Source organism: Polypterus senegalus, chromosome 11 (assembly GCF_016835505.1).
Source record: "Polypterus senegalus isolate Bchr_013 chromosome 11, ASM1683550v1, whole genome shotgun sequence".
In the NCBI taxonomy this organism is placed as follows: Eukaryota; Metazoa; Chordata; class Cladistia; order Polypteriformes; family Polypteridae; genus Polypterus; species Polypterus senegalus.
The window spans coordinates 20,523,322-20,543,535 of NC_053164.1; the positions used below are offsets into that span (position 1 = coordinate 20,523,322).

Consider the following 20,214-nt stretch of genomic DNA (forward strand, 5'->3'; position numbering starts at 1 on the left):
CGGAATACAACAACCAAAGTACAAACAGCCCAGAATATGATCCTCTTCCTCCACATTCATCTCGTCCGCCTGGTCCTCCTCCTCCCGACTCTGACTGTTTGGTCAAGATGACACGACTCCTCTTATCTTTGACCTGGAAATAGTTTCATGGCTAGGATGTGGTCTGAAGGTCAAATGGGAGTCCCCAAAACAGTAGGCACCATATCCCCACTTATGGCATCCATGGAACCCAACAGTGCTGTGTTCCAGAACTCCAGTTCCCATGATGCCCTGTCAGGTATTCAAAAGGGACCCAAATCCCTAGCATATAGTGACCAGATGCTGGTGTCTCTCCTGGTCCTTCCAACATACCAGCCTCCCTGCCGGGTAAGGATTCTTGTTCCCATCAGAGAACACAGAGCCTGTTCTTCTGCTTTCTTTTATCATGGCGTCCCATTTGGGTAAGGAATCAGCCTGGCACTGTAAAGTCTATTCATCTATGACTCTGTAGCCAAGCATGAGGGCAGCATCATCATCAAGTTCATTCAAAGCAGTGCACTGGGGTACCTACCTACACAACATACTTAGATTAGCATGGGGCTCCTATGTCGTGGGGCCCCCAGGCAACTGCACAGCGTACCCATGCGGTAGGACAGCCTTGCTCCAATTGGCAGTTAACCCCTCAACCATAAGTGCCTGATTGATGGAGTCCTGCTGAGATGGCTGTTCTTCCAACAGGTTCTCCCATCTGAGTAGAGTACTAGAGTGACCATTGGGTTCTTGGTCACCTCCTTGACCATTACTTAGACCAGCGTTTCTCAACCTTTAAGTATTTGCAACCCAAGTTTTCATAAACGTTTTAATTGTGCCCCCCTAACGTTTTTTGAAAGGAGCCCACTAATACCAATTTGTTCTTTTTTAATTAATGATATAGATAGATAGATAGATAGATAGATAGATACTTTATTAACCCCAAGGGGAAATTCACATACTCCAGCATTAGCATACTGATAAAGAATAATATTAAATTAAAGAGTATATAACAGGTATAACAGACAGACAATAATTTTGTATGATATTAACGTTTACCACCATCCCCGTGGAATTGAAGAGTCGCATAGTGTGGGGTCTCCTCAGTCTGTCGGTGGAGTAGGACGGTGACAGCAGTCTGTCGCTGAAGCTGCTCCTCTGTCTGGAGATGATCCTGTTCAGTGGATGCAGTGGGTTCTCAATGACTGACAGGAGTCTGCTCAGTGCCCATCGCTCTGCCACGGATGTCAAACTGTCCAGCTCTGTGCCTATAATAGAGCCTGCCTTCCTCACCAGTTTGTCCAGGCATGAGGCGTCCTTCTTCTTTATGCTGCCTCCCCAGCACACCACCGCGTAGAAGAGGGTGCTTGCCACAACCGTCTGATAGAACATCTGCAGCATCTTATTGAAGATGTTGAAGGATGCCAGCCTTCTAAGGAAGTATAGTCGGCTCTGACCTTTCTTGCACAGAGCATCAGTGTTGGCAGTCCAGTCCAATTTATCATCCAGCTGCACTCCCAGGTATTTATGGGTCTGCACCTTCTGCACACAGTCATCTCTGATAATCACGGGGTCCATGAGGGGCCTGGGCCTCCTAAAATCCACTACCAGTTCCTTGGTCTTGCTGGTGTTCAGTTGTAGGTGGTTTGAGTCGCACCATTTAACAAAGTCCTTGATTAGCTTCCTATACTCCTCCTCTTGCCCACTCCTGATGCAGCCCACAATAGCAGTGTCGTCAGCGAACTTTTGCACGTGGCAGGACTCCGAGTTGTACTGGAAGTCCAATGTATGTTGGCTGAACAGGACCGGAGGAAGTACAGTCCCCTGCGGCGCTCCTGTGTTGCTGACCACAATGTCAGACCTGCAGTTCCCGAGATGCACATACTGAGGTCTGTCTGTATGATAGTCCATGATCCATGCCACCAGGTATGAATCTACTCCCATCTCTGTCAGCATGTCCCTAAGGAGCAGAGGTTGGACGGTGCTGAAGGCATGCATATTTTATTATACCTACTTAACTTTTATCCACATTTATCTAACTCTATATTTATTTTTCTAGTATCAGAATGTACAGTAGTTTAAGTTAATTTGTTTTGGTTTCAATAGATGTATTTTTTCCTATTTTTGATTCTTTTTTTCTTTTTTTCACATCTTCACACCCCCCTTTTTGTTACTTCGTGCCTCTCTAGGGGGCCCACCTCACAGTTTGAGAACCACTGACTTAGACCTATGCCATCATATGCCTTTTACTCAAGAGTGGCTTCAATCTAGCCATTCTACAATGCAAACCTGAGTGATGGAGTGTTACTGAGATGGTTGTTCTTTTACCCCATCTTAGCAGAAGACTTTCTAAAGCTTAGTGTGAGTGATCACTGGGTTCTTGGTCACCTCTCTGATCATGTCCCCTCTTACCTGGTTACCCAATTTGATTAGATGACCAAGTCTAGGATGAGTCCTGGTGGTTCCAGAATTCTTCCATGTCTCCAATATTAAGGCCACTGTGCTACTGAGAAGCTTCAAAATGTTAGAAACATTTTTATACCCTGGTTCCAGACTTCTTCCCTGGCTCAGTTCTCGAAGTCTTTGTGCTCGCGAGAACCCTCAAAGTTTTAGAAATGGTTTTATCCCTTTCCACAATCCGATTGCTGAGGTCTACCAAGAGTTCCATGGACTTCATGGCTTGGCTTTTGTCCAGTCATGCAATGTGAACTGTTAGGCCTTCTCTACACAGTGTGGGCTGGGACGCCTCCATGCTGGAGGAACTAGGGTAGGGAGAGTATCCAGAGCATTATCTCCCCCAGAGTGCTAGGCGGCAGGCTGCCCCTGGGTTGCAGTGGTGCCTTGGACTCCTGCAGGGCTTCATGGGAGCTGGAGTTTGATGCGGCCCTGTTTGGTTCCGTGGGCTGTTGCTGAGCCCTTATTTGCAGCTCTTTCACCACAGAAGTGTTACCGCAAGTGGGTCAATGAGCACCTGGAGCACTTCTGGGTGCCTTATAAAAGGAGTCAGCAGCCACTACTCTGGGAGGCAGAGTCGGGAGGAGGTAGACAAAGCTTGTCCAGAGGAGTGGAGCAAAGAGAAAGAGAAAAAAAGAAGAAAAGATTAGTATTGTGCTGTGCTGTGAACTGTACTAGACTTGTGGGAAAAGGGGGATGGCGTTTCCCACGAGAGAAAAAGAAAAAATAAAAGCCGTGTGTGTGCTTCACTCGCGTCTGTCTGTGTCGGGTTTGGGTGGCAGGAGCGCCCTCTGCTGGCCACAACAGGTACACATGTGCCGTTCTAAATGATGTCCAATCAATTCAATTTGCCACAGTTGGACTTCACTCAAGTTCTAGAAACATCTCAAGGAGAATTAAAGCATAACAGGAGACACCTAAAGACAATTTGGAGTGCCACAGCAAAGGATCTGAATACTTCTACTTTTCATTTTGAATACATTTGCAAACCTCTTTGAAAGCATGTTTTCACTTTGTTATTATTATGGTTGTAAGTGAGTCTGGGAAAGCTGGCGTCTTGAAATGCCAATGATAAAAATGATCTTTAATTTCAAAATAAAAAGACAACTGACAAAAAAAAAAAATAAAAATAAACAGTGTGAGGCTGAGTTTCACCAAGTCAAGCAGTCAAGTGCTCGGTGTCAGTTGACTATCTGATACCATTTTCCAGGCTTTACACAGCTCGGACTGGATGGGGCGGGGCTTTATCTGGGTGGTAGGGCGGAGCCTTCTCAGGGAGGGCGGGGTGAGATCAATCATCCTTCTTGGGCATCTTTTCTTGGCTGTGGAGGAGGAAAGATAAGATAATGTTAGTGTCAGCGCCCCTCCTGTCCCAGGGTGGTACTGCTTAGTTACTTCACCAGAGCCAGAAAGGTGGTCCCCAGATGCGCATGCATGACATGGGTTATTGAGTGTAGATTGATGTTCAAAAATGTCAAATGTATCCATTTAAAATTAAATCTACAATACAATAAAGTGTTCAGAATGTGTGGGGTCTGAAGACTTAAATCCACGGTACAAACCATCGGATTCTGGCACAGAGCATCGCTGTCTGGACAGGCATGGTCTCCATGCAAATTTAATATGTTTAAATTGGAAATATCCACTTTATTAACATTTTTCTTTCTTTCTTTCTTTCTTTCTTTCTTTCTTTCTTTCTTTCTTTCTTTCTTTCTTTCTTTCTTTCTTTTTAGACAAGTCCAGATGCCGGATGTGCTCACCTGGAGAGATATGTGAGGTATTGTATTATTGTTCAATCCATTCTCTTCTCTTTTCAGATCAGACAGTTTTTGGGGGCTATAGATGGGTCAGTCCCATACCACCACTCACCTCATTAAGGACTTTACTTGCATATTCAGTTACCACTATAAATAATTTCCGGGAATGCTCCAGTGATCTATTTAAAGATCCGCTGTCATTCTCATTTTCTAACAGTCTCCAATTTGTGTCCTTTTTTCTCCCCTTTTGCTGAATGAGCCGCTCATTGCCCTGAGCAGTAATGAGTAGTGGATTGTTTTCTCCCCAGTGCTGTGGTGGGCTCACAGTGGGCTAACTCTGTCTTTCAGCCAACGCTTTTCAAGAGTGAATTCACATTGTCAATGACTGGCGGTTTTGTTTGTGAACATTCCAGTGTGGCCCAGCGGCCTTTTCATTCTGTGCAGCCATTGATAACACTTAGTTCTGTTTTACATTGAGGTCAAAGACGCTTCCTAACTGCTGGAGGTGGATGTGGACAGCACACTGATGCAGGGATTTGTGTGTCTGCCTTTCAGATTCTAGGCTCTGGGTTCAAATCTAGCGTCCTCACACCGTCTATGTGGATTTGGGGTTGTTCTTGTGGTGCTACAGTCGTTTATCCTCATTCCAGAGTTAAGCCTGTTAGATTAATGGGGTGTCTAATTTCTGTGAGGAGGCCATAAGATGGACTCAAGCCTTCCCCTTGGGTTTGATCCTGCCTTGCTCAAGATGCTGTCAGGATAGACTCTGCTGCCTGTAAAACCTTGAACTTGAGAATATTATGTGGTGTTCAATTTTCTTAATTAGTGACCTGTTTTTGCTATTAAGTAACTTCTTTTGAATTAATTTTAATTAAATTGCTCTTGAAGACTCAGTCCCCTCAATTGTGCCTTTTTCCTTAATTAGCAGCCAAACAATACAAAATGTTACAAAATGCAAACAGTGTCCGTCATACAATATCTGAAAATAATGACAGACGATAGTCTTAGGAATGTTGATCTGTTCAGGTCCCAAGAACATTATATTGGCTCGTTTATACTTCACGCTCAGAACGGGTACGCAACATGGCTGCCAATCGTTCGTTTGATTTGTCCTCTGAGCAGGTGCTCAGAAATTAACGCGACGCGAGTTCAAGTTGTATTACCAGCTAAAAGTCGGGGGGTGTGGGGGGGGGGGCAGTGTGATAAAAGTCGGAATGTGACTTCAGAGTCTCTGGTTACTATCTACATGTGACAGAAAGATCGATGTGCGCGCTTCGATGTTTGATGAATGGTTCGATGTGGTGAAGCAAAATGCCGACATACAGATGCATTTGTGGTGCTTTTATATTCAAGTGTCACATATTCCTGATTGTAATGACACGATACATTTTAAAAGTATCACATACCATCTTTTGTGCCATCTTTTTTTTTCCTGTGGCTTCCTCCTGACCTGACAGCAGCGGCAAACAGCAACAGATCACCACACAGAACACATGAAATGTATGATATGCCAACTCTGTGCACATTTAGAATCTTAAGATTTATACTTGATATCACTTTCATGATGAAATGCATCAAAGTACTGTATGTATGTTACATTTTACAGATAAATTGTTCATCTCGTTTAAATAATGAATACTGCTAATAATTACACACATGAGGGTGACACGGTGGCGGAGCCGTAGCACTGCTGTCTCGCAGGGAGTCACGTCACTGATATTCCCTGCCTGGAGTTTGCATGTTTTCCTGCTGGGTTTCCATGCTGTGCTCCGGTTTTCTTCCAAAGATATTCAGATTTGGTGACACTAAAATGACGCCAGTGTATGTGTGTGCTTGTATTCACCTTGCAATGAGCTGATGCCTCATCCAGGGATTGTTTAAAATTATGAAGGGAATTAGTCCATTATTTTAAAACTAGACATTAAGCCCTTTACAGTAACGGGTGCTAGAACAGTAGTGCATAAACATTAGTAGGAAAAGTCTCTATTAAATGGCAAGGGACCTTGTATGTGGCTGTAATATGCGTCACTGTATTGTGTGCCTTTAATTTTCTCTCTCAGTAATTCTGGTTTGTATTTCCGTAAAATGCCTGTAATTTTGTCTGACAGTAATACAGTGGAACCTCGATGGAACCAAAGTAATTTCCCCCATAGGATTGTATGTAAATACAATTAATCCGTTCCAGACCGTATGAACTGTATGTAAATCTATATTTTTTTAAGATTTTAAGCACAAATATAGCTAATTATACCATTGAATGCACAGCGTAAAACCTTGAACAACAGAGAAAACTAACACTGCAAGAGTTCGCGCTATAGCCTTACGACCCACTCGCTAAAACCTTTTTAATGAGTTTTAAGCACAGGGGAAAAAATGAGCATTTGAAAAATCCGCAATCTAATAAACAACCAAGAAAAGTAACGGGCCTGCGTGTGTGTGCGTGCATGTCTGTCTCTGTCGCGGGCCTGAGTGCGTGTGTGTGCGTGTGCGTGTCTGTCCCCCATGCGGGCCTGCCTGTGTGTGTGTGAGTGTGTCTCTTGCGCGTGCGTGCGTGCATGCGTGTGTGTGTGTGTGTGTGTGCGTGCGTACATGCGTGTCTGTCTCTCGTGCTCGCACCTCTGTGTGTGTCTCTCTCACTCTCTCTCTGCACACACAGGGAATGCACAGGAAGAGAGTGAACACGTGCCGTGATGCCCCGCGCATGCGCACTTCACCAGAAGACACACACACACGGACACCTGGACGCACACAGGGGTTTTATTAAAGAGGATGAGTTCAACAAGAACACAGTGGCACAGTTGGAAACTTGTTAAGGATAAATTTCATACAAACATTTGAAAGATTTTCTTCACACAGAGAACCACAGACACATGGAATAAGTGACCAAGTAACGTGGTAGACAGTAAGACTTTAGGGACCTTCAAAACTCGACTTGATGTTTATTTAGAAGAATTAATTGGACAGAACTGGAAAGATTTGTTGGGCTGAATGGCCTGTTCTAATGTTCTAAAGACATAACATGTTACCACATATGGAAAGGCCATCCTGGCACATTCAGCACCTTCATTGTGCTCTTCTGCAAAGTTCTACAAAATGTTTGCTATTCTGTGCTGAATGATTAAATTACAGCGTTGTGTTGTCTTATTTCATTTAGTGTTCTGTTTTGTCCTCGTGTGCTTGCCATACTTTGTGTCTTTATGAAACAGCAGTTTGCAAAGTATATTGTATTTAAAACATAAGTACAAATTGACTTAATGTGGCCAGCTGTAAATTACCCCCTGACTGTGTTGCTTTAAATTTTTAATTTATGCATTTTATTTAATGTTTAGAGCAGGGGTGCCCACATTTTTTCGGCTTGCGAGCTACTTTTAAAATGATCAGGTCGAAATGATCTACTTACATTAAAAATGACACATATATATATATATATATATATATATATATATATATTGTCACGCATGCGCGACTAGGAGGCCGCGGAAGGACCTTAAAACACATCGAGAGACGTTCGCCGGCGGGGAATGGCGGGGTACTAACCTTTTCCTTTGTTTTCCAGAAGTAAAGACGCTCCGCCATGAGCCACTATACCGCAGTGCGTCTACTTCCGCCCTTCCTCCACCATCTTCCCTGACGTCATCAGTCCCGGCATCCCTCACGCCTCCTTCCCAGCATTCCTCCACTTCCTGCTCCTCCCATATAAAATGGCCACCGACGCCTAGTATGGCGTCGTGCAGATGCAATTGTTTTGTTTTTCTGTTTGACCGTTTTTTGTTTATTAGGAGCTGGATTGTAGACAATATACGGGGCCGGAAAACCCCAAACCTTTCTTCTGTTTGGCTCTAAGTTTGTTACTATATATATATATATATATATATATATATATATATATATATATATATATATATAATATATTGAGTATACTTTATGCATAAAATATATGTTGTCGTACCTTGCATAACTGAATAACCTTTATGGCACAATAACAATTCAATACATTTCTGGTCACTACAGTATTTGGATTTAATAATCTTCATGTGAGAAAAGGCTGACTCTCATAAATAAGTAGAGCCGGATAATGCAGTCAAGGAGGTAGCACATTTCCTCATGTTTGGGTACTTTTCCTCTGTGAGTAAGTTCCAAAACTGTCCAAGTGACTCACCCGGATCGATGCTTCGGTGTGTCTGCCTTTGCTTTTGAATTTAGCCGAGTGAAAAATGACGGCTGTCCGATTAACTGCAATTTTAGTTCCCTCTCCTTTCTCTTTCTCAGATCGTTTTTCAGAAGGAAGTCAGTTTCGTAGTTTTTATGAACAGTTCGAAAGTGCCTTTCCACATTTTCCTTCTTTAGAATAGCAATGATAGATTGACAGATCAGACAAACGCACTTCAATTGTGACATTGTGAGAGAAAAAAATCCTCTTCCAATTCCACATCCAGCCCATAACCAACATTTTTTTTTTAAATCCTTTCTTTAGTTGATATAAATTTGAAGGCTAACTGGATCACTTAGATAGCCGGAGTTTTACAGTAGCTGGCACGTTTAATCGTGCGTGAGGGATGACCAGTATGTTAGAAGAAAAGAGATCTCAGACTGGCCACCCTGTATGTCAATCAAGTGGCAAATGCCATCGGGAAGATAAATGATAGACTAACATTTAAAAAAAACATTTTTGAATGCTACGTGATCTACCAGCACTACCTTTCCGATCTACCGGTCGATCGCGATCAACATATTGGGCACCCCTCGTTTAGAGCTTTAAGTTCTTTCGGTGAAAGGCATAATATCAAATGTGACTTGATTGATTGTTAGAACCTCTTGTTTCTTTCCTAAAATAGGAGACCATAAATGGCTACAGATGTCGATGCCTACCGGAGTTCACAGGAAAGAGCTGCCATGTCAAGTTCGGTGCCTGCGTCAGTGCCCCATGTCTCAATGGTGGTCACTGTGTGGATCTGGATGTGGGATACCTGTGCCGCTGTCCGGAGGGCTTCTCTGGAAGTTACTGTGAGGTATGCTTTCTTCTTTCATACTGGTGAAAGGGAGTATTTGATTACATTTATGTTTATTTAGCCAGTAATTTTATCTATTGTGACACACAGTGGATTCAGAATGTATTGAGAACATGTCACAATGTCAAATTTATTTATATAGCACATTTAAAACAACATAGGAATGCTGTGGCCAAAGTGCTTTACAATAATAGAATAAAAGAAAACATACAAATAACAGAAATAGAAATAAAATAAATGAACATAAATAAAATAAATAATAAATAGAAGTAAGATTATAGAATCACAATGAGGAAACATCAGTATTACTGAAGGTCACGTAATGCAAGTGAATAGAAGTGAGTCTTTAATCGTGTTTTGAACAGTTCAATTGTAGACGACTCCATTATGTGAGGAGGTAAAGAGTTCCACAGGCGAGGGGCAGCAGCTGTAAAAGCCCTGTCTGTCCCCCTTAGCTTTACACTCGGTACGAGGGACAACAAGAGACAACTGACCAGAAGATCTAAGCACTCTAGATGGCTGGTGTAAAGCACACAATTCAGATAAATAGGCAGGAGCAAACCCGTGTAAAGATTTAAAAACAAGCTTTTAAAATCAATTCGAAAACTGACAGGCAGCCAGTGTAGAGAAGCTAATATTAGAGAAACAGAATCAGACTTTCTTGCCCCAACCAGAAAGCGAGCAGCAGCATTCTGGACCAACTGTAACCTGCGTATCAGGTTTGCTAATCCCAGAATACAGCGAGTTGTAGTAATCGAGTTGAGAAAAAATAAAAGCATGAGTAGCTTTCTCAAGATCCCTAGAAGATAAAACAAGGCTTGATCTTACCTAATAGATGAAGCTGGAAAAAGCAACTCTTGACTACAGAATTAATCTGTTTCTCAAAAGAGAGGTTACTGTCAAAGATAACACCAAGATTGCGGACTTGAGGTTTGCAAAAGACAGAGAACGAGCCGAGAAGTCCAAGACCAATTTGGGCTTTAGCTTAAGGACCCACTATAAGCATCTTCTGCGGGCTTTATTTAATTGTGGATGGATACATTTGCAAGTTTTTACCATCAATCTGCACTCAGTTGTCCAAAATGACAAAGTGAAGGCACATTTTCAGAAAGGTTTCCAAATGTATTAAAGATCGAAAACTGAAATCACTCATTTGTTTAAGTATTTGGATCCTTCTACAAAGTACAAGCCCCTTTGGCAGCAATTCTAGCGTCGAATCATCTTGGGTATGTCTCAAGCGCTCTGGGTAGGTTTCCTTCATGGACCTCTCTATATTTGGCTATGTTCATCGTCCCTTCAGTTCTCACCTGTCTCCCTGTCCCTACTACTGGAAGCGTCCATATCACTAGATACTAACCTGCTTCACCGTAGGGATGATATTAGGCAGTGTGGTGTTATGGGTCCACAGCTCGTTGAGCAAAGGCCATTTTAAATAAATAATCACCGCACCCGAAGCGGCTTCGTGAGGGGGGCGTTGTTGTAGCAAGCCGCGGGTCAGTTGGCGATGTGGGCGTTTCTCTCCGAGTGCACAGGTGAGGAACTGCCCACATCCGTGATTGCTCCCGTGGCTAATGCTGCAGCTGCAATGGCCCCTCGCGTTATAAAAAAAGAAGCGCGAGTCGGTTTTGGAAGGATGAAAAAAAGATCGAGATCAGAGAGAAAGGAAAAGGGAGAGGAAACGAAAGAGGACGGAGGTTACCGGGAGCGAATGAGGAAGCAGGTCGGTGTGTGAGAGAGAGACAGAGCGAGCGAGCGAGCGAACGAGCGCTCATGGGCAGCTGCGAGGGCCTGGGGTTTTGGGCCTACACCCAGGCGTTGGAGATAGATGTCGCTCCCCCTGAGCGATCAGGTAGCGAGAGTGACCAAAGGAAGGCGACTGGCCGCAGAGAAGCCACGGAAAGGCAGCGGAAGTCGGGAGACTTGGTGCTGGAATCCTCAATGTGGGCGACCTGGCCGTTGTGGGAATCCAAGTCTCGGGGACTGGGATGAGAGCCAAACCGAAACCAGGGATCGGGAGGTCTCCAGTCTCGTGGTTGTGTGAAATAAGGGCAGCTGCAGAGAGTGTCTCGCCTGTTGCGTGGGCCCGTATGGGAGAAGCAGGTGAGGCTCCAGTAACATAGAAGATGCACCGGGCTTGTTGTTGTTGGTTTTAAGAAATGCTTCCAGAGGAACATTTTAACCTCGTTTTAAAAGGATTGTGTTTTTTCTATTTATTGTTTTAACCTTCACGTTTTCATTTTAAGGATTATTTATTTATTTATTGAACTTGGAATCACTGCACTATTTATTTGAACACTGTTTTGTTGACTGTTTTAATAAAAGCACTTTTGCACATTTTTACCATTCCCCTTGCTTAACAAGTTAGTGAGTACAGATTGTAAAGGATGGCCGGGACGCCCAAGAAACTGAAGGATGGGGAAAGGCAGCTTCTTTAGAGCATTACCTCCCCCAGCATGCTAGATGGTAATGTTGAAGCAGATTAGCAGCATGGGCATCCTCGGCAACTCGGAGACTTCAGAACAGACAGTAGAATTAAACTTTATTATATGGCGTGCATTCAGACTCATTTAAGATGGAACAATTAGCACCTTTTTCTTTTATTACAATTCTTATCATTTAAGCCATTCAAGACTTCTAGTATTCCATTGCTCTAGTCCTGCCCCTCATTAATCTACCATTATCTCTCGGCTGGGTGGGTGTCAGACTCTTCTCTGTCCATCATATCTGTTTGACAGCCCCTACCGGCACCCCCTTCTTTCTTAGCACTTACCCATTATTTACAACTCAAGAGTTAACATTCCCTTCATTATCAAGAAGCCCATCTCTTCTCAACTCTCCTGCACATCCAGACTTTTAACTTGAGAGAGATAATGGTGCTCTGTGGCTTATACAGAGTAATACATGAGCTTTTTAACTCTTTCAGGGCTGATGTCGACTTTTGTCAAAATTCGGGGGTCGAGGACAGTAATCAGCTATAAACTGCAACAAAACTCACCCTTACACTTTAGCTTTGTTGATTTAACCTCGATTCCCTACTTGTGCGTGAGTAGCGAAGAGTAAACAACCTCTAAAATGGCATCGACATCTGGCGAGAGACCAAAGCAAATGTGCAAAGCAATACACAGTACTTAGTGGACCTTTTACGTAATTTTGTTGAATAGGACTCTGACTTGTCGGGCTCAGAGTTTGATGCAAGTGATCTGGAGATGGATATCAGATGAAAGTGAAGTACCAGCATCAGCTGATCTAGAGCGCCTCTGCCTGCGCCCCTCATGGAGCCCCTGCTCGTGCCACCTTCACCTTCGTGGTGTCTGAGTCATCTCTCCTGACTGCCTCTTTCCGTCCTTTAACATCTTTCTTTTACATCTCCCCCATCTCTTTTATACTCCTCTCTTTCTTTTATATCTCCCTCTGTGCTGGCCCGTATATATACAGTCTTATAAAAAAGTTTGGGAACCCCTCATAATTCTTTGGATTTTTGTTTATCATTGGCTGTGTTTTCAAAGTAGCAACTTCTTTTAATATACGACATGCCTTATGGAAACAGTAGGATTTCAGCAGTGACATTAAGTTTATTGTATTAACAGAAAATATGCATCATAACAAAATTAGACAGGTACTGTATATAAATTTGAGATATGACATCAATACTTAGTTGAGCCTTCTTTTTGCAAATATAACAGCGTCTAGACGCCTCCTATAGCCTTTGATGAGTGTCTGGATTCTGGATGGAGGTATTTTTGACCATTCTTCCATACAAAATCTTTCCAGTTCAGTTAAATTTGATGGCTGCCGAACACAGACAGCCTGCTTCAAATCATCCCATAAATTTTCGATGATATTCAAGTCAGGGGGCTGTGACGGCCATTTCAGAACATTGTACTTCTCCCTCTGCATGAATGCCTTTGTAGATTTTGAACTGTGTTTTGGGTCATTGTCTTGTTGGAATATCCAACCCCTACGTAGCTTCAACTTTGTGACTGATGGTTGAACATTATCCTGAAGAATGTGTTGATATTGGGTTGGATTCATCTGACCCTCAACTTTAACAAGGGCCCCAGTCCCTGAACTAGCCACACAGCCCCACAGCATGATGGAACCTCCACCAAATTTGACAGGAGGTAGCAGGTGTTTTTCTTGGAATGCGGTGTTCTTCTTCCGCCATGCAAAGTGCTTTTTGTTCTGACCAAATAACTCCATTTGTGTCTCATCAGTCCAAAGCACTTTGTTCCAACATGAATCTGACTTGTCTAAATGAGCATTGGCATACAACAAGCGACTCTGTTTGTGGCGTGAGTGCAGAAAGGGCTTCTTTCTCATCACCCTGCCATACAGATGTTCTTTGTGCAAATTACACTGAATTGTAGAACGATGTACAGATACACAATCTGCAGCGAGATGTTCTTGCAGGTCTTTGGAGGTGATCTCTGAATTGTCTGTAACGATTCTCACAATCCTGCTCATATGCCACTTCTGTATTTTTCTTGGCCTGCCAGACCTGCTGGGTTTAACAGCAACTGTGCCTGTGGCCTTCCATTTCCTGATTCCATTCCTTACAGTTGAAACTGACAGTTTAAACCTCTGAGACAGTTGTTTTGTAGCCTTCCCCTAAACCATGATACTGAACAATCTTTGTTTTCAGATCTCTTGAGAGTTGCTTTGAGGATCCCATGCTGTCTGTCACTCTTCAGAGGAGAGTCAAAGAGAAGCACAACTTGCAATTGACCACCTTAAATACCGTTTACCACTCATGATTGGACACTCCTGTCTATGAAGTTCAAGGTTAAATGAGCTCATCCAACCAATTTGGTGTTCAAGTAATCAGTATTGAGCAGTGACAGGCATTCAAATCAGCACAATGACAAGGGGACCCACATTTGTGCATAGTCATTTTTTCACATTTGATTTAATTTCATACAACTAAATACTGCTTCACTAAAAATCGCAGTACTCAGATGTTCCTAGGAAATGAAAGACATGCCACTGTTATCTTTTCTGTTGAAAGGAGAGTCAATTATTCCGCAGGCTGAGAGGGGTTCCCAAACGTTTTCAAATGATTGTATATACACACACTTGTCTCCGTCGGTGCAGTGCCTTAATCACACGCCGCAGGAAGCCAATGAAGCAATTGAGGCAGGTGCGACTCGCCCCAACTACCTCATTAACTCCCCGTGGTCGTACATTCGCACCCACGGAGGGTGACATGGCTTTATGGATTTAAAACCTGGCTATTCAGTTGAAGCCACAAACCCGCTATACCACAAGTTCTATCAAAACTTGTGATAAAAGAGCACCACCAGAGAAGATCCTCAGCACCTGGTAATGTCTACAAATCGCAGACTTCAAGCAGTCATTGCATGCAAGGAACATGCGACAAAGTCCTAAACCTTACTGTGTCTCACTCATTATGGTGCCCTGAAATACGCACCTTGTAGAAAAAGTGTCGTCATTTCTACATGGTTTCACCACAATGTCTGCCAATCCCCTTCAATGAAAGTTGGCCTTAATTTTAAACTCAGGACCAGAGGGCTAAATCAATGAAGAATGGGTCTTTGTCCCAAACATTATGTGACAAAAAAACCCCTAGAATTAACGTTTCATCTTCACTAGCGTGTAACACAGAGGTGGCTAAAATTCTGGGGCTGTGGCCCTAAAGGATCATGTTGGTGGAGTTGTATAATCAGCAGAGTAAAGGTGGTGAAGTGTTAAGAGGCATGCGTGCCAGGCTGGAAGGGGCATGAAGCCAAAACTTAAGCTGGCTAAATACTGGGAAACAAGTTTGGATGAGTTCAGCATATTTTTGTGTAGCTCTCCACCAGGAGTACAATGACAAAGAAGATGTCAGCTCTGTCTATAACATTTACGTGTGGCTCAGTGGGTTCCTCTTAATCTTAATGCTGTAAGCAGTGAAGACACCTTTCAAAACACACTAGTTGTCTGGCATGGTAACGGGGGGAAAGAACATAGGATGGCTGAATGAGGTGTTGGGGGGCAGCTGGGTCACTCCTTTTAATTACAAGTGCAAAATTTAACATAAGTAGCCTGTTTGGCTCTACTTAAAGTGGCTCTTATGAGCGGGTCATGGCATCAGAGCTCGTCCTCAATGCAGTCCGGGTCCAAATGAGACGCTGACATAAGGGGGGTGCGTTGGATTTTGATTGCTCTTAGGCCGGAAGTGGCGGGGTTAATTGCTCTCAAGGGGCATCTCCTTGTTGCTGTAGAGTAGACAGCACTGTGAGCGGCAGTGCCCCTCTCTCCCTGGCAGGGTATTGCATACCTTGGATGAGCCCAGAAGGTGTCTCTCTGGTAGGCAGCAAATGAAAAGTCAACTCGTTTAGAAAAGAAAAAACAGAGGTGCATCTTATTTTCATGCATTTGTGTTAAACCAGGAGTGGGTGCCGCACTTTATTAGAGACTAGCTGTGCTACCCGTCTAAGACGGGCTGATATCTAAAGAATCAAAGTAGACCTCGTGCTTTAAACTTCATACATGAGTTGTTCATTTGGTCTGGCATAAGAATAGGCAGCCAATCCCATTGCTAATTGAATGGAGCCGGCCATTTTCACCACTTCCTCTCCACTGTCACTCGTCAAACTGACCACTCTTAAAAACAAAGTGTTTTGCTGTGAAAATGCGGTGGTGGTCTGGTTTGACAACTTTAGCCTAGTCATGTCAGGGCTTTGGGCTACCAACGTGTGTGGCAATTGAGTGTTATTTTCAACCATTGCCCACAACGTGAAGTTATCAGCCATTAGCATTACAGCTATAAACCACATTCATGTGGCACATGCAGGTGCAAGAAAGTCACCACCACGCTGCTGTTGCCGGTGGATAACGTTGGTGTTGCTGTGTTTATCCGAAATGACCAAAGTTCTGTAGTTTTTAGTTTGCTTCATAGGATGGATCTGGCAATAGTGTGACACATGTTCCACAGACCAAATATCTTCATTTTAAAAGTCAGTCAGTCATTATCCATCCATCCATCCATTATTCAACCCGCTATATCCTAACTACAGGGTCACGGGGGTCCGCTGGAGCCAATCCCAGCCAACACAGGGCTCAAGGCAGGAAACAAACCCTGGGCTGGGCGCCAGTCAGTCAGTCATTATCCAACCCGCTATATATCCTAACACAAGGTAATGGGGGGTCTGTTGGAGCCAATCCCAGGCAGCACAAGGCAGGAACAAATCCCCGGGCAGGGTGCCAGCCCACCACAGGACACACACACACACCCACACACCAAGCACACACTTGGGACAATTTAGGATCCCGCACACACACACTCACACACAGAGACCCTGAGAAATTGTAATAAATATATTAATCAAATAATGAAAAAAAGAACACACAATATAACAAAAATCACATCCGCAAAGACCCTCCCGAGCTCCCCACACAGTCAAGCAAGAACAGGGCAGCACAATCATCCTGCCAGAAGCTCTAATCCGAGGTGGTATTAAGGTGGATTTACACCTAATTCAATTCAACCTTGAGAACAAAGCCTGAATTTCATACGTTTTCTTTTTCTGGGATCAGAATCCTTTTAGTGAGTGATGGCTGGAACAGCTGCCCCTGGATCTCTTATGACCAGGACTCATTTGGAGCAGATACTGAAACACATCAAATGTCTACACATGTACTCCAACTGTCCCGACCAGCATGGGTCACCACCGGCACTTCAGCACATTTGGGCCCAACCAGGACTTGGATGGGACACCATCTAGAAGAGACTTGGGTTGCTACAGGAAAGGAGATGATGGTGAGACCATCAGGAGGCCCTCATCCAGTGGTCTCTATGTGGATTCCAATGCCTTCCACGCAGTGACAGAAACACCTTCACCCTTCGGATGAGAAATCTGAAGGTGGTCCTTACTCCTTTTGAATGACACCTTTTATTGGCTAACTAAATAGATTATAAATGCAAGCTTAGCTGCCTCGAAAGCTTGCATTTATAATCTATTTAGTTAGCCAATAAAAGGTGTCATTACAGTAATCCCTCGCTATATCGCGCTTCGACTTTCGCGGCTTCACTCCATCGCGGATTTTTAAAATGTAAGCATATCTAAATATATATCACGGATTTTTCGCTGGTTCGCGGATTTCTTTGGACAATGGGTCTTTTAATTTAAAGTACATGCTTCCTCAGTTTGTTTGCCCAGTTGATTTCATACAAGGGACGCTATTGGCGGATGGCTTAGAAGCTACCCAATCAGAGCATGTATTACATATTAACTAAAACTCCTTAATGATATACGATGTGCTTCCCCGAGTGGATTGTTTGCTTTCTCGGTCTTTCTCTGACACCCTCTGCGCCTGACGGAGGGGGTGTGGGCAGAGGGGCTGTTTGCCTAGAAGATATGGACGCTACTCTAAGAAATGCCGCTTTATCGCGGTGGCCCAAAAGCACGTATTGATTTTTTGATTGTTTGCTTTAATCTCGCGCGCTCTCTCTGACGTTCTCTGCTCCTGACAGAGGGGGTGTGAGCAGAGGGGCTGTTTGCACAGAGGGTGTCTGTTTAAAAGATACGGAGGCTACTCTAAAAAATGCTGAAAGACTACCTTCACATTGCTCCCTTCTTTGCGGCTGCTTTATCGCGGTGCTCATACTTAAAAGCCCAAAAGCACGTATTGATTTTTTGATTGTTTGCTTTTCTCACTCTCTCTATCTCTCTGACATTCTCGGCTCCTGACGGCGCTCGTTTGAAGAGAAGATATGTTTGCATTCTTTTAATTGTGAGAAAGAACTGTCATCTCTGTCTTGTCATGGAGCACAGTTTAAACTTTTGACTAAAGGGTGTCATTTCATGTCTAGAGGGCTCTAATAATGTTAACAGGGTGGGAGAGTTTATAAGAGCTTAAAATATATAAAAATAACCATACAAACATATGGTTTCTACTTCGCAGATTTTCACCTATCGAGGAGGGATTACTGTACACCCTACTTTCTCCTGTATCAATCTATGGCTAACATGGTACAACACTCTACTCCTTTTGAACATGGAAGATCCCTGGGTATTTTTCATAAACAATAGGGCGTTTCCTAATGTCCTGACTGAATTGCCCAACATGGCCTGGTCACTCTGGCCTCCTACTATCCCCCTTTCCCTTATTGGCTAACTATCTCTGTCACCCCTTCACCACCTAATAGCTAATGTGCAGTGAGCAGACTGGCATGTGATTGGCTGCCATCACATCATTCAGGTGGATTCTACACATTGGCGGTGGTCGAAGTGACTCCCTCCTGCAGGGATCCCCAACTCTGGTACTGAAGGGCCGCAGTGGCTGCAGGTTTTCATTCTAACCCTTTTCTTAATTGGTGACCAGTTTTTGCTGCTTATTAACTCCTTTTCCTTTCATTTTCATTGACTTTTTAAGATGTGTTCCCCTGATTTGCTTCAATGTTCATCTGAATTGCTTCATTTCTTTCCTTAAATGGCAGCCAAACAGCAATGAAATGTGAAGTGAGTCAACTAACAAAAGGCCAACTAAGTCAGGGCCTCAAATTCCAACCAGTCGCCTGCCTCCTTAGGCTTGTAACGGTCAAATGAAATATGGATATGTACCTGTAAGTTTGTACCTTTTCCCTTACTTGTTGTTGTGGTACGCCTTTATGTTTAGGGCCGGCCCTTTATACAGAGGGAGGGGAGCACCTGGCTTGGAGGGCCAACAGACTGTACGGGGAGGAGCTATCCGAATGTAAATAAGTGGCGGGAAAAAAGGGAAGGAAGGAGCTAGGAGAGAGAAGGAGGCCCTAACAGAAAAAGGCACGAGGGAAAGGATTAACACCTCTTGGATATCGTCAGGTGAACCCGGGTTCATTTCCAAGCAAATTATTTTTTTCTTTCGGGAGGAAGGAATACGGGAGAGGACTTGACGGGCCAGCACAAGGAACTGTTAATCGGACCGTTTCCCAGAACAAGAGATATGGTCGGCTTCTCATTCCCCACTACAGACTGAGCTCAACGCTCCGTACAGATAAGATTTAAAAGACTATAAATCCTTTGTTTTTTTTGTTGTGTTTCCATTTGTTCAAGTCTTTATTAGTAATGTATGTTTTCAAGTGTTGGTGTTATGATTGGTGTGGTGAAGGAAAGCGCTGCAGCGCGATATTATGTATATAAGGTTTTTTGTTGTTACAGTGATCCTATATATTGTCTGCCAATAATCATTTTTGCTTGATCCTGCTTTCTTTGGTGTATCTCAATAATTGAAGTGGTGAAGTAGGAAAATAGTGTTGGTCACTCGCGTCCCGGATTAGTTGTTTTCTTTTTCTTTTTGCTGCCTCTCAAATAGGTCAGCGTGTATTATAATCGTGCCGGTTCTGAGTGTGGTACAGGCTCTGATTCTTGTTGTTAATTTAACTCATTCTTTAATTCTATGGCTTGTTGCTGCTCTCATTGTGCAATAGCAGACATTTCTAAAATGGTTGATTTTCTCTTTTCTAAGAGTACACTGTTATAATGTTTCGTGGACCTGAGCAGATCATCATTCCTGAGACCTTCATCTTTCTTTATTTTCAGATACTGTATGACGGTCACAGTTTGCTCGTCATGTTTTGGCTCATTTGATTTCTTATTATTGTTTGGCTGCTAATTAAGGAAAAAGAAACACTTGAGGGGTTTGAGTCTTCAAGAACAAGTCAATTAAAATGAATTCAAAAGAAGTTAATTAGCAGCTAAAACAGGTCACTAAGTGAGAAAAGGGTTAGAATGAAACCCTGCAGCCACTGCGGCCCTCCAGGACCGGAGTTTGAGACCACTGCCCTAGCGTCTATGTTAAACACTTTGAATAGATTAGAAAAAGTTTTATATAAAATTAAGTAAGTAACTAACTAACTAACTAACTCAACACTACCAGATGTCTTAACTCCTGGCCCACATCTAGAAACCCTGTTGTGAAAGCTCATCTCTGTTGCTTGTATTTGTAATCATTTCCATTTGGTCACTATAAACAGTTTATAATCAGGTGAAAGTACAGACTTTGGT

General features: G+C 43.3%; 1 protein-coding gene across 1 annotated transcript in view; it reads left to right on the plus strand.

The window, feature by feature from the left end:
• The window catches only part of LOC120538720 (protein jagged-1b), a 261,014-nt gene that overhangs the window by 217,196 nt on the left and 23,604 nt on the right, over positions 1-20,214 (plus strand). Inside the window, exons 9-10 of the mRNA XM_039768138.1 lie at positions 4,197-4,240; positions 9,056-9,229. Of these exons, the coding sequence (XP_039624072.1) occupies positions 4,197-4,240; positions 9,056-9,229 (218 nt within the window). The remainder of the gene's footprint in view (positions 1-4,196; positions 4,241-9,055; positions 9,230-20,214) is intronic.